At 35.3% G+C, this 13,731-nt stretch overlaps 2 protein-coding genes across 5 annotated transcripts in view; one reads left to right on the top strand and one right to left on the bottom strand.

Moving 5' to 3' along the window:
* LOC117328839 (translation initiation factor eIF-2B subunit epsilon-like) overlaps positions 1-6,732 on the bottom strand; it is a 30,485-nt gene extending 23,753 nt beyond the window's left edge. Inside the window, exons 1-4 of the mRNA XM_033886412.1 lie at positions 6,613-6,732; positions 4,677-4,801; positions 2,986-3,171; positions 1,475-1,649 (exon numbers count right to left, since the gene is read on the bottom strand). Coding sequence (XP_033742303.1) covers positions 1,475-1,649; positions 2,986-3,171; positions 4,677-4,801; positions 6,613-6,732 — 606 coding nt within the window. The remainder of the gene's footprint in view (positions 1-1,474; positions 1,650-2,985; positions 3,172-4,676; positions 4,802-6,612) is intronic.
* A 48-nt stretch (positions 6,733-6,780) lies between these two features.
* LOC117328840 (UDP-glucose 6-dehydrogenase-like) overlaps positions 6,781-13,731 on the top strand; it is a 29,440-nt gene continuing 22,489 nt past the window's right edge. For 3 of the 4 annotated variants that reach the window (XR_004533063.1, XR_004533064.1, XM_033886413.1), the window contains exons 1-2: positions 6,781-7,000; positions 12,874-13,042. Coding sequence is in view for 2 of the 4 variants with exons in the window: in XM_033886413.1 (XP_033742304.1) it covers positions 12,884-13,042 (159 nt within the window). In the remaining 2 variants the exon portion in view is untranslated. The remainder of the gene's footprint in view (positions 7,001-12,873; positions 13,043-13,731) is intronic. The other variant, XM_033886414.1, reaches the window with a different exon arrangement.

A 13,731-nucleotide genomic window follows, 5' to 3' on the forward strand; every position in this document is an offset into this window, starting at 1 on the left:
GTGTATTTGATGTCATCCATTTTGATGTTACATTTACAAGAAGACATCACAAACTCTTAATGAAGTCAGATGTTACATATACAGAACAAGAAGACAGCATCACAAACTTTTAGTGAAGTTGGATGTTACATTTACAGAACAAGACAACATCACAAACTTTTAGTGAAGTCGGATGTTAAATTTAAAAACAAGAAGACAACATCACCAGTGATCACAAATTCTTAGTGAAGTCCGATGTTACTTAAACTTTCCAGTCCAGTTATTGACAATATGACTGTTTAACATACAACAAAATAACCTCAACGTTTCTCAGTGTATCAATGGTATATCAACGTTTATCTGATCTCAGTACTTGTGGTATATCAACGATTGTCTGATCTCAGTACTTGTGGTATATCAACGTTTATCTGATCTCAGTACTTGTGGTATATCAACAATTGTCTGATCTCAGTACTTGTGGTATATCAACGATTGTCTGATCTCAGTACTTGTGGTATATCAACGTTTATCTGATCTCAGTACTTGTGGTATATCAACGTTTATCTGATCTCAGTACTTGTGGTATATCAACAATTGTCTGATCTCAGTACTTGTGGTATATCAACTTTTATCTGATCTCAGTACTTGTGGTATATCAACGTTTATCTGATCTCAGTACTTGTGGTATATCAACGATTGTCTGATCTCAGTACTTGTGGTATATCAACGTTTATCTGATCTCAGTACTTGTGGTATATCAACAATTGTCTGATCTCAGTACTTGTGGTATATCAACTTTTATCTGATCTCAGTACTTGTGGTATATCAACGTTTATCTGATCTCAGTACTTGTGGTATATCAACGATTGTCTGATCTCAGTACTTGTGGTATATCAACGATTGTCTGATCTCAGTACTTGTGGTATATCAACGTTTATCTGATCTCAGTACTTGTGGTATATCAACGATTGTCTGATCTCAGTACTTGTGGTATATCAACGTTTATCTGATCTCAGTACTTGTGGTATATCAACGATTGTCTGATCTCAGTACTTGTGGTATATCAACGATTGTCTGATCTCAGTACTTGTGGTATATCAACGATTGTCTGATCTCAGTACTTGTGGTATATCAACGATTGTCTGATCTCAGTACTTGTGGTATATCAACGTTTATCTGACCTCAGTACTTGTGGTGTATCAACTGAAGTCAGTTTTTCTACTTAACTCTTACCACTGGTATGTCTACTTTTGTTTGATTGGTCAGTTCTCTATAAGTACTTACCACTGGTATGTCTACTTTTGTTTGATTGGTCAGTTCTCTATAACTACTTACCACTGGTATGTCTACTTTTGTTTGATTGGTCAGTTCTCTATAAGTACTTACCACTGGTATGTCTACTTTTGTTTGATTGGTCAGTTCTCTATAACTACTTACCACTGGTATGTCTACTTTTGTTTGATTGGTCAGTTCTCTATTAGCTACGTATACTTACCACTGGTATGTCAACTTTCGTCTGATAGGCCAGTTTCTGGTAATGAAGGACACGACTGGATGGCTGTTCAATAGCGAGGACAAGGTCATCTTCATGACATCGTGTACAGTGAGTGGGTGGTGTCTTCTTCATCACCATCGTCATTACAGTATTTTTGTCTTTTTCTCTCCTCTTCCTATTTGACAGTCATATTAACATATTATATAACAGTACAGTATTTTATGTAAAGCTTCCTCTTCCGTAATTACTGTATAACATATCCATTAATTGTATCTGATAAAGCATATAATCAGTGTAGTTTTAATTGTTCCTGTATCTCAATCAGATGTAACTACAGCACTAAGATTAAAAATCCTGAGAGAAATGGGGCTTAACTAGCTATAGAGAGATTGTAACGTGTGTGCAGTTTAAACTACCTATCAGATAAAGTTCACCTGTACTCTGTATTATGTGTGTCGACAGAAAGTGCATTCAAGTCTGAGGCGGTACAGAACTCGATCGCCATTGTAAACTCAGTGAATGTATTCACACGCCGGCAACAAAGTGATTCGTCTCTCAGAACAGAAGCACGCGACCCAAAATCTTCAACAGGAAATGAAGTGAAATGAGTTTACTATGTTCATTGAGGCGGAGCGAAGTGAAAATGTAAATATAGCGCATTGAAAGTCAAGGTCAGCTAGACCACATGCTGTCATAGTTGAGAAAAAAATGACTGACGCTTTTCTGCAGTTATTGTTTTATCCAAGTTGGATTCTTGAATGGTTAAATAAAGAAAAATGTTTGTAATAGTTTCTGTCCATTTTACAACTTCAATGAATGAAATCTACAAGAAATCAATTACCGGTAACAAAACCCAGTGTTCATTCAGTTTTGACTTCAATATCCTTACTATATAAAAGAGGTCTAGAGGGCCTGTATCGCTCACCAGGTTTCATGAGATATGAATCAAGAATGATGCTTAAGTATATTTGTCGCAGGTCTTGCTATGTCACTATCATAAGCATTTTATATGGGTACATGTTTTATTGTAATTCTAAAAATGTGGGGCTTTTATGCCAAAAAGTGCATTAATCCATAAAAAAAAATTGACTTTTGGCCCAACCTCATAGGGATGCTACTACACAAATATGAGCGATATCTATTGCTTGGTTTCAGAGAAGAAGTTGTTTATATCAATTTAGCCAATTAAAATTGACCCCTTTTGGCCCCACCCCTCAGTCCCCCGGAAGCTTGATACAGTCAGGTTCTGCATGAGTTGTTATTATGCTAAAAATAGCTCTCCTGCAGTCGTTGTGGCTACACACACTTTCAACACATGTACACAGACAGCACAGGTGAATCGGAGCTGATAGGTAGTGAAAGTAAACAGTGTGTACACGTTTTCAATTCTTTCCCTGTAACAGTAACAGAAGCACAAAATGTTGTGAAAAGTGAATGGTACCTTCCAAGCATAGATCTATAAATCTACAAAGTTAATCACATTAATTTCAAAAGCAAACACAGGATCTCACTTGTGCTGTTCAACGATGTCCTGTAGTTTGACATTAGCAACCACATCCCCAAACATGAGAATAAAGTCACTGCGGATAATCGACTTGGCATCAATCTCTCGGAGGGCCTCTCCCATGGACAAACAACCCTCAGAAAGTACTGTGGACACGGAACAAGGAGAGCTGCTATCACTCCACTTAGAGTTCCTGGAAATAATACAAACAATTTCTCATCTCTTACACATAGATAATAAAATAAAAGATGACATTACCAATTGTGGTACTTTCTGCTATTTGTAATTATTGCTATATTTAGTTCAGGTTTTCCTAATAGGCCATTTAGTTGACATTGACGTCGTGTTGTTCAAGCATGTACAATTATCAACTACAAATTCTTTTGTAAACTAAGCTGTCTCTTTAAAGCTATTGTTAAGAAACATCTTATGCAGTACATATTTGGGACTGTGGAAGAGAAAATGAATATATAATATACAAGAGGCCCAATGGGCCTGTATCGCTCACCTGGCTCTACAGCAACTTTGAAGTTGATTGAGGTCATTTCTAAACATACTATGTTGATTACCTCTTTATTCAAATATCATTGTAAGCTAGTTTTATTCATATTAAAAATTTTCTAGTCCTTCATTCCAGCATTCTATTGGCCTAATATCAGGTCTTGCAGGCTCTTGACTATCGCAAAATTATTGCTTACAGATTTAAGCCGATTTCACCCATGTGACCTTGAATGAAGGTCAAGGTCATTTATTTGAACAAACTTTGTAGCTCTTCACCCCAGCATGCTACAGGCCCAATATCAAGTCCCTGGGACTCTTGTTTATTGAGAAGAAGTCGTTTGAAGATTATAGCCTATTTGACCCATGTGACCTTGAATGAAGGCCAAGGTCATTTATTTGAACAAACTTTGTAGCCCTTCACCCCAGCATGCTACAGGCCCAAAATCAAGTCACTGGGCCTCTTGGTTATTGAGAAGAAGTCGTTTGAAGATTATAGCCTATTTGACCCATGTGACCTTGAATGAAGGTCAAGGTCATTTATTTGAACAAACTTTGTAGCCCTTCACCCCAGCATGCTACAGGCCCAATATCAAGTCCCTGGGACTCTTGGTTATTGAGAAGAAGTCATTTGAAGATTATAGCCTATTTGACCCATCTGACCTTGAATGAAGATCAAGGTCATTTATTTGAACAAACTTTGTAGCCCTTCACCCCAGCATACTATAGGCCCAATATCAAGTCCCTGGGCCTCTTGGTTATTGAGAAGAAGTCGTTTGAAGATTATAGCCTATTTGACCCATGTGACCTTGAATGAAGGCCAAGGTCATTTATTTGAACAAACTTTGTAGTCCTTCACCCCAGTATGCTACATCCCCAATATCAAGTCCCTGGGCCTCTTGGTTATTGAGAAGTCGTTTGAAGATTATAACCTATTTGACCCATGTGACCTTGAATGAAGGTCAAGGTCATTTATTTGAACAAACTTTGTAGCCCTTAACAAGTCCCTGGGCCTTTTGGGTATTGAGAAGAAGTTGTTTGAATGAAAAATTTGACGCCGGACGGCCGGACGGACGGACGGACGACGCACCACGGCATAAGCTCACTTGCCCTTCGGGCAGGTGAGCTAATAATATATACTATTGTATACAGGTATTGTTTACATAAAATGGAACAAAACACAATGGGCGAGATAATTACCGAATATGAGACCGGATCTGTTCACCAAGATGACAGCAGAATATGAATATATCTTGTACTCCAGCAGCACTCAGGAACTCCAGTGTATACTCCAGCATGGGGACATTGGCTACAGGCAGCAGTGTCTACAATATATGTATGCTAGATATGGGAACTATTCATGCTAAGCTATTGACAATGTTTGTGTTTTCTTGTTTTCTTGTTTTTTGTTTTTTTTTGTGTTTGTTTTGCTAAAGGAATAATGGAATCACTAACAGTACAACAATGCCCTGTAGCTGAAATATAAACAAATTCTACCATGTGCAAACATCAATGCCTTAATTTTAATTTTCAAAATGACATAAATGATTTGCTTTTATTTTTTGAGAAAATGTGTCAATGTTATAATTTACTGGGTCGTGATAACTTCTTTTATGCATCTGTTGTGCTATATAGCATCCAAGTGTGACTGACACAATTGCTACAATGAGTGTCCTTGAAATTCTATGAGGATATGACTTGAATAATGATCGATGTACGACACATTAATAGTACTAATTACAACATAATTGTTTTAGCCTTCCAAACAGCATGGAGTAGGTGTATTCTACAGTAACACATGCACGAACCAACATCTTAGATAATTATGTAATATCTGTTGTTTTCCAAGGCAATGTTTCATACATGCTTCACAAATATAAACAACACCAAAATATAGATGAAAATTGAAAAATACCAACAAATAATTTTGACAGGTAATTGTGTAATATAATATGACATCTCATAAATTATACTAAATAAAACCTGTTACAGTATGTTCTTTCTGTGTATTAACATTTGGCGTCACAGTCTGCCATATCACTTTATATATATATCCTGATGTTAATCTGGGCCGTATCTATATACAGTCAATGTATAGATGCAGTCTAGATCACACGACATGATTGTTACGTCGTTTTGATTAGTGGCACGGAAATGCTTTGCAATGTCGTACCGATGACGATAAACACAGTGAGGATTCTGATTGACTATGACGTCCTTGTGGCATTATGTTGATCATCGTCACTACTGTACATGTGTGTCAGATTGGTTTTGAATCAATCACAGAAATGATTTTGATATAAAGACCATTATTCTTTCATATGAACATACAGGGAAATGAGTGAAAATAATGTATGTTTTCATTTGAGAAAGATGGGTCTATATATGTCCCTGGTTATGCATAAATAAATGTACATATAACAATTAAAAGATTGCTAAGTAAAAATGTAAATTTTATTTATTTTACAACAATTGTAAAACAAGTTATATATCGAGTTATCGACTTATATTAATCACTCTTGTTGACCTGGATGCACAAAGTCTTACTTTGGTAGGAAACCGGAATACCCATGGTAGAGAAATTTTTTGAAATGAAACTTTATCAGAAAGTGTAAAATGGATATAGATCTACCAATGCAAAAAAAACCAAGTTATTTTGTGTGTATATCGGTTACATTTTGCTATGGTGTGCGAAAACTCCTATGGTGTATATTTCCCTATGGCGTATTTTAGTGTGGTCGAAACCTACCTGGTCAGGCAAGTGAAGCGTAAGGATGTATGGCTACTGTTACCACCCACCACTGTACCCAGAGACATAGTCATAGGTCTCCGCTGTACCCGACTATTTTTTGGTTATCTGCATTATTTTCAGATTCCAAAACGAGAGTCTTTATGCATGAATTTTTCTTTATATATGAAAGAGAAGTAGAATACTCAATAGTTGCAAATATGTTCCCTTTCAAGGCATGACTAGATATATTTACAAACCATATCATATTTTTTCTCTGTATATCATCTCCTACACAATAAACATAGTAAATGGGAGATAACTCCTCCCACATGTGTCGGCGAAACAGCTTGAAGTTGCGTCAGCCGAAAGCATAACTCGTTTGAAAATAATATTCACGTCAATTACCCTTGGTTTCTTCTTTGATATTGGTGAAAATCTCAAATCGAAGCTATCTGCAATTACAACCGCTTGTAAGACATCTTCTTGCTTCAGGTCCTCACGCTGTCCCTTCGACTTCGGTGCCATTTTTACAATTTAGTAAACTTCCGGATAACAATTTCCGGTAAAATCCACTTGGGATTACCAAAATTGTAGGGAAATTATTCATTTTTTTGCTTTCGTTCTAATCTAACTTTTCCCCCATTTTAACCCACAGCCAAGTCAAGGTTCGTTTGTTTTCTAAAGGGCAGAAAATAAATCTAGTTCACATCGACTTGGAATCTTCCTCAAGGGGGACACAGAACTGTCAGAAGGAAGTGAGTGGTCCAGAGAGAAAAAAGATCAAATGTTAATTGTGAGTACGTTCATTGTTATTTAGAGTCCATGTGTTTCTTTCGTATATGGCAATATCACTGTAAAATCACACGTAGTTGTAGCAACGTTTATTTGATTAACTGATGATTTTCCTTTGTGTAATTGAGACTCCGGTGTCACCAGTTTTGACGGATACAGTAACGCTAGCATGTTTCAGAGAGTCTCAAACACGATAAATTGTTCTAATAAAAGAGACTTTGGACATATCCCGAATCACCAATCTATGAAGAATAGTATTACGCGTTAGAGTTTGTATTCCGACTCCCCAATATGTAATCAGATTAGCTAAAAAAAAAATGGGTCCGATGTAGAGGAACATGATTGTTCCTGTACAGTACCATATACTGTACTGACAGTTTTCAGTTCAAAAGTCTTTCCGCACAACATAATTTACCCCAAGTTTCCTCAGCACCAGATATGGAAAGGAAACTCGGGCTTAACGTAATTCTGCTACAATTTCTTTGTATTTTCAACTTTTTTCCATCACTTGCCCTGCCTTCATTCATCAGGTTGGGGAAAACCACCAACTTGCGTATAATATGTGAGAATCAAGATGTGGTCCAGCTATCAAGAAACATGACGGACATTTCAAACACCAAGATTGATCCATCTAAGAATTTAACTTAATCATAATATGCCAGTTCAAGTGAGCTTTAAAAAAGTAATTCTGCATCTTTCAGCAGAACGTAAACACAGCCTTTTTTAAAGTAAAAAAAAAATCTTTAAAATGACATAGGCTCGATCATCATCAGTAAAATGTCCAGGAATGCATAATTATATATATATTTACATTAGTGACTGTAAAAGTCTTTTCTCCTTTATTTCGATCCCTCATGTACAGCACCTATATGAATGGCCTTGGTACTTTGATTTGTTTAAATCCACACTGTGATGTAAGATAAAAAGGATATATAGAATATTTGTTTGCTCAGGTATATGGCTGTATGAACTGTACAAGTAACATTCCACTATGATCAGGCCTACCCTTTTAGCCAATTAACACATGTACATTCACAGTAATGGAAGTTATTTCGACACGTTTGAAGATTAATTTCTCACACCTGAGAATGTGATAGACATGCCTGTGTGTATTACCTGATCAGGCTGTACAGTCCAGGTAATAAACGGGGTACAATATGTACACCTGGAGATTTCCAAATTCCCAAAGACCTCCTGTTTCTACCTGGAACTGTACAATACATAAAATTTAATTATAAAAAGTGACTCAATCAAATTACTGTACATAGTTTACACCATTTTCAATCTAGTGCTAATAATAACATGTACTTTTTTTAGGTCACCTGAGTAAAGCTCAGTGACCTTTTCAGATCCATCTTCCTCCAATGTCGTTGGTTGTTGTGCATCCTTAGTTAATATTTCACATTTTTTACTTCTCAAAAACTCCAGAACTATTTTTGATGAAATTTCCTTGGCTAAAGGTCTACCAAAATTGTAAATTATATGGTGGTCCCTATGGTGCCAGCAGGTGGTATATCTGTAATAGGAGTGGAAAAATGTACGGCCAGACCGGGGTTCGAACCCGGGACCTCCGAACACTAGCCGGATGCTCTACCGATTGAGCTACCTGTTCGCCGATGATCGACCCGGTCCAGTTCCGCTACATATCTTCATGGATGGAAGGTTCTAAATTTAAAGGTGGTTTAACAAAATTGTAAACTTCATGGCCCCTTGCTAGGTGTCACATTCCCCCTGGGGAGGGGGTTAAATTCTACTGTAGTTTATATAGGAAACTCACATATTTTAGCATAATTTGTTTCATTTTCATTAGAAATTGGTTAGCATTTGATCATGCAGGGCTAAATTTTTCTCAGTGATATATGATCAGAAAATGCCAAGGTCAAGCAAGGCCTTGTAATAGCCTAAATAGGGTCAAAAGTAGGTCAAAAATAAAAATCTCAAATTGAGTATATTTTTTTCATCTCATATGAAAGAACATGATCCACTGAAACAGAATGTGTAAGTTTTATAACTATCAGATGAAAAGTGACAGATATGGCACTTTGAAACATTAAAAAATCATCCAAAATTGCAGATAAAAGTTGCTCTTTTATCTATACACATGAAGGCCTGATGTTTGTCACATCATGCGCATGACTGGCTAAAAAATGTTATGCTTATCTTTGATCTTGACCTCCATTCAAGGTCACAGGGGGTCAAATGATGGAAGAACCGAGAATTCAAAATTCTTTCAAAATGATTTATTATTTGTGTCACATTTTAGGAACCTGCTCTTATGAAGGTTTGTGCAATGTTTCATGGTCAAATCATCAAAAGTGACACAGATACGGCACTTTGAAAAAAAAATCCAGTTGAAATTCAAAAATCATCAAAAACTGCACATAAAAGGTTTCTGCTCTTTTATCTATACACATGAAGGCTGAATGTTTGATACACAGATAGCATGTGTGACTGGCTACAAATGTTATGCTTATCTTTGACCTTGACCTTCATTCAAGGTCACGGGTCAAATGATTAAAAAAAAAATTAATTCCAAATTCTTTCAAAATGATTTGTTTAATTTGGGTCACATTTTAAAGAACATGCTCTTTTGAAGGTGTGTGCAACATTTCTAGGTCAAATAATAAAAAATGCGGCAGATATTGCTCTTTGAAGAATGTTTTCCAGCCAAAATTATTCATAAATTGCAATTCAAATGGGTTTTTTTTATTACTGTGAAACACTACAGCATGATTTGCTGGCTGCAATAGTTATGCAAATAGTTGACCATGACCAACAAGATCACAGTAATCAAATGACCAGTTAAAGAACAGAAGTGAAGAGAAAACAAAGAGAAAATATTGGTATAGCATATGAATGTGACTGTTAGATCTATAACATATCTTATTTCATTGGTTTAAATCCCATGTTTTGGGTCAAATACTCTTCATGGATGGAAAGGTCTGAAGGTGATTTATCAAAATTGTAAATTTAATGGCCCATAGGTTTCATGTTTCTCCCTCAAGAGGTGCTAAACTTTAGTATAGATTATGCAGGGAAATCACATTTTAATGGAAATGATTCAAAATTATGAGGGCAAAACTATACTACTATTTGTTTGGGAACTGTTTAGATTCATTGTAAATACATAGAAGATAGTTACCAAGGTATATGTTTAAGTCTCAGGTGACTGTTAAGGCCCATGGGCCTCTTGTTTGTCATAATACAAACAGCCTTATGATCAATATGAATTAAATAATATATAAATCAAACATACAAAATTCAAAAATGAATTTCAGTTCGAGTTTAACCCCATGTCAATATTCCATATTTTGCTGGAGTTATGAACATTTGCACATTGGAAATTCCTGTAATTACAGGGTGGTTTTTTTTGGCTATGCTTGCTACGTACATCTATTTTTTACTTGGCATATATATGTGGCTTTATTATGTTAGCTTACAGATTGAGTTTGAACTCCTTGTCAGAATTCCATTTTTTTTTTTGAGTTAATAGATTTCGTCCTTTTTCTCTGCTACTGCATCTGCTTGCCACATCAAATTGAATCCTTGTGTCTATATATAGTCTGTCTAGTGGAAAAGTGAAGACCTCGACTACCAATATCTAGGCTGTCTAATGGAGAAATGAAGACCTCGACTCTATCAATATCTAGTCTCTCTAATGGAGAAATGAAGACCTCGACTACCAATATCTAGCTATATATAGTCTCTCTAAGAAAGAAATGAAGACCTTAACTCTATCAATCTAGTCTATATCTATTAATGAGAACATTTTTTGATCCCAACAAATAAGTTATTATACTTTATGAATCCCCCTCCTGACAACAATACTTCATAACAACAGATGATGTAGTTTAGGCTCTCAGTTGCGTAAAAGTATGAAAGTTTTAAAGAAACACATATTCAAAAAAGGGTTTTTGAAGTCAACATCATAATTGAAACATGTTAAAAAGTTCCGCAGGATCTGATAAAAGTTTGCACTTGTTTGAAAAAAAAGCCAGATTTTCATTTCAAACAGTAATAGTATTAACATTATATGCACATTTTAATGATTTCGATGATCACAAAGTACAGTATGGGAATTTGTATAAGATTCACATTTAAAGAAGAAGTGATAGGCATAATGGCTACCACACTTTATATAAGTTGGAGTCTTGGGCCAAGTTTGCTTGGTATATATAGATCATGTTTAAAACCGTGTGCCATCCATAAGAGAAATTTTGGTTCTGATGATCATGATTAGTCCCACAAGAAAACCATATCTTTGTCCCAAATTATTGATTTAAGCTTGTCTAAGATGCCTTAAAAACTTATAGCTGTTTTAAGTGTCATGAAATAGCACAGGATTGGTATGGAAACCGGGAATAAACAATTTATTTTAAGGTCTAATTTGATATCCTTTACTAATGTCTAATGCACACGTGTGACATATTATATCACCTTTACTAATGTCTAATGCACACGTGTGACATATTATATCACCTTTACTAATGTCTAATGCACACGTGTGACATATTATATCACCTTTACTAATGTCTAATGCACACGTGTGACATATTATATCACCTTTACTAATGTCTAATGCACACGTGTGACATATTATATCACCTTTACTAATGTCTAATGCACACGTGTGACATATTATATCACATTCGTGTTTTGAACCATGAGCTGCCGATAGACTGCTGTCAGTGGGAGAAACAGCTACTGCCAGAATGTATTGGACAATGGCAAAATAGAGCTATTTCAGGGTTTTTTTATTTTCATTTTTGAGAAATGGGCTAAGGGGAGGTGTTTTCAACTGTAATACAATGCAGACAAAAATATATGTATATAAAGATCCATGGTATATATGTACAGGGAAAAAAACCGAATATATTTACTACATAATGTTTATATTACTTTTTCACAAATTTAATCAAGTGCATTCTTATGAAAACCACATGTTTAAGATTGTAATGCTGTAGGGGTGAATGTTGATTAGAGTTGTGTGATATAGAATCACCACAGAAAACAGCACGAAATAGCTCTGATGTATTGCTATAGTTGTACTCTGGTGTGATGTTTTAGGCCCAGGGCTGGATTTTGTTAATGTTGATGTAGCTGGCCATGGTTATTCAGGCTAAATATATATAAAACTTACATTTGAATTCATTTTAGTGTATTCATTTTAGAGCTGTAGAGTATATGCTTACAGAAATTTATATTTTAAATTTAAAACTAAATTGTAAATTCATTTGTTATAATATAACTTACAGCTGTAGATTGTGTTTAAATCTACACGTTTAATTTATTTAGTATCTGGAAAAATTAAATGTTTGGAAACTGTGTGAGGGACCATTTTATATAAACATGCATTCAAGGAAGATTGCTAATTATTTGTGCCATATAGAGTTGTAATTACTGGACATGTTAGACCCGAGCTGTAGTGGGTGAATGCTGATGCAGCTTGTTCTCGTGTGAGTTAGTTGTGACCTCGTGACATGAGTATGACATACACTGATATTTCACTGCTCCCAGGCTCTGTATAGCCACGTATAAACTAAAAAGGGACTATAAACACTTGGCTTTGTTGTTACTGGACACCTGGTTTAAAATTCAAAGTTAATGTGACAAAGTTGATAGCTCCAAGTATCATAGGTAGAAATTGCTGTGATTATAAATGTACATTGCTAGTGGCTACAAGTCTGCTACCTACCATCTACAGACTTCAGGAACATCATTTAAGCAGTTACATTAGTGTTAAATAATTCTAGTGATATTCTGTACCTCATCAGTGATTCAGTTTCATACTATAAAGAAAAGGCTGGATACTTAACATCAGGATTTATACATTAACTATAGACATATAAGCACTATGGATACTTTCCATTACAGACTGTTTAATATGACGCTGAAAAAGGTCTGCTGTGTGGGTGCGGGGTATGTAGGAGGGCCAACTTGTACAGTCATTGCCAGTAAATGCCCGCAACTGACCGTTACTGTGGTGGACTTAAGTGAGACACGGATAGCCCAGTGGAATTCAGACAACCTGCCAATATTTGAGGTGTGTATATTTTAATGTATTTATAATATGAGTATTTTTTTTTTTTTAAATAAACAGTGGGATTAAATGATAATACATGTACAATGCATCTTTTTCAGGAACCTAGTTTGAATTGAGAAATTCTGTGATTGAAGGTGAAACCAAAAAAAAAAAAAAAAAATGTTTTTTATTTTAAAATATTTTTAATACACATATGCCATATAAATTAAATGTCCCCAAGTTTCTAAGATAAAATTGTCTTCTTTCATGTTAAAATAAAGTTAAAATGAACAAACTGTACATTTATGATCACATTGATACATACCATATACAAATGTATATAACAACTTTAAGACGTAATACAATCAATAACACAAGGGGAGATAATAATGTTATCAAAAATTATGGTGTAACGACACAAATTATTTACCATTTAGTGCGGTTTTTATAGTTTCATAACATGTCATCTTTGCAAAGTCTTTTTGTAGTACTCATATCTGCCATCTTAGGGAAGGGGGAAAATAGCCTTTTGCCATATTTATCCAGATGTGCACTGATCATGAGTGGTCGACTTTTCACTTTACTTCACAGGTGTTCATATTTCTTGCCTGTGAACAAATGTATAAATATACAGTACTGCAAGAAAATGTCATAGTGTGAGAAATACGTGATAGTATGAGAAGTATGTCATGTTGTGAGAAATATGTCAT

The sequence above is a fragment of the Pecten maximus genome, chromosome 6, assembly GCF_902652985.1.
Source record: "Pecten maximus chromosome 6, xPecMax1.1, whole genome shotgun sequence".
Taxonomy (NCBI): Eukaryota; Metazoa; Mollusca; class Bivalvia; order Pectinida; family Pectinidae; genus Pecten; species Pecten maximus.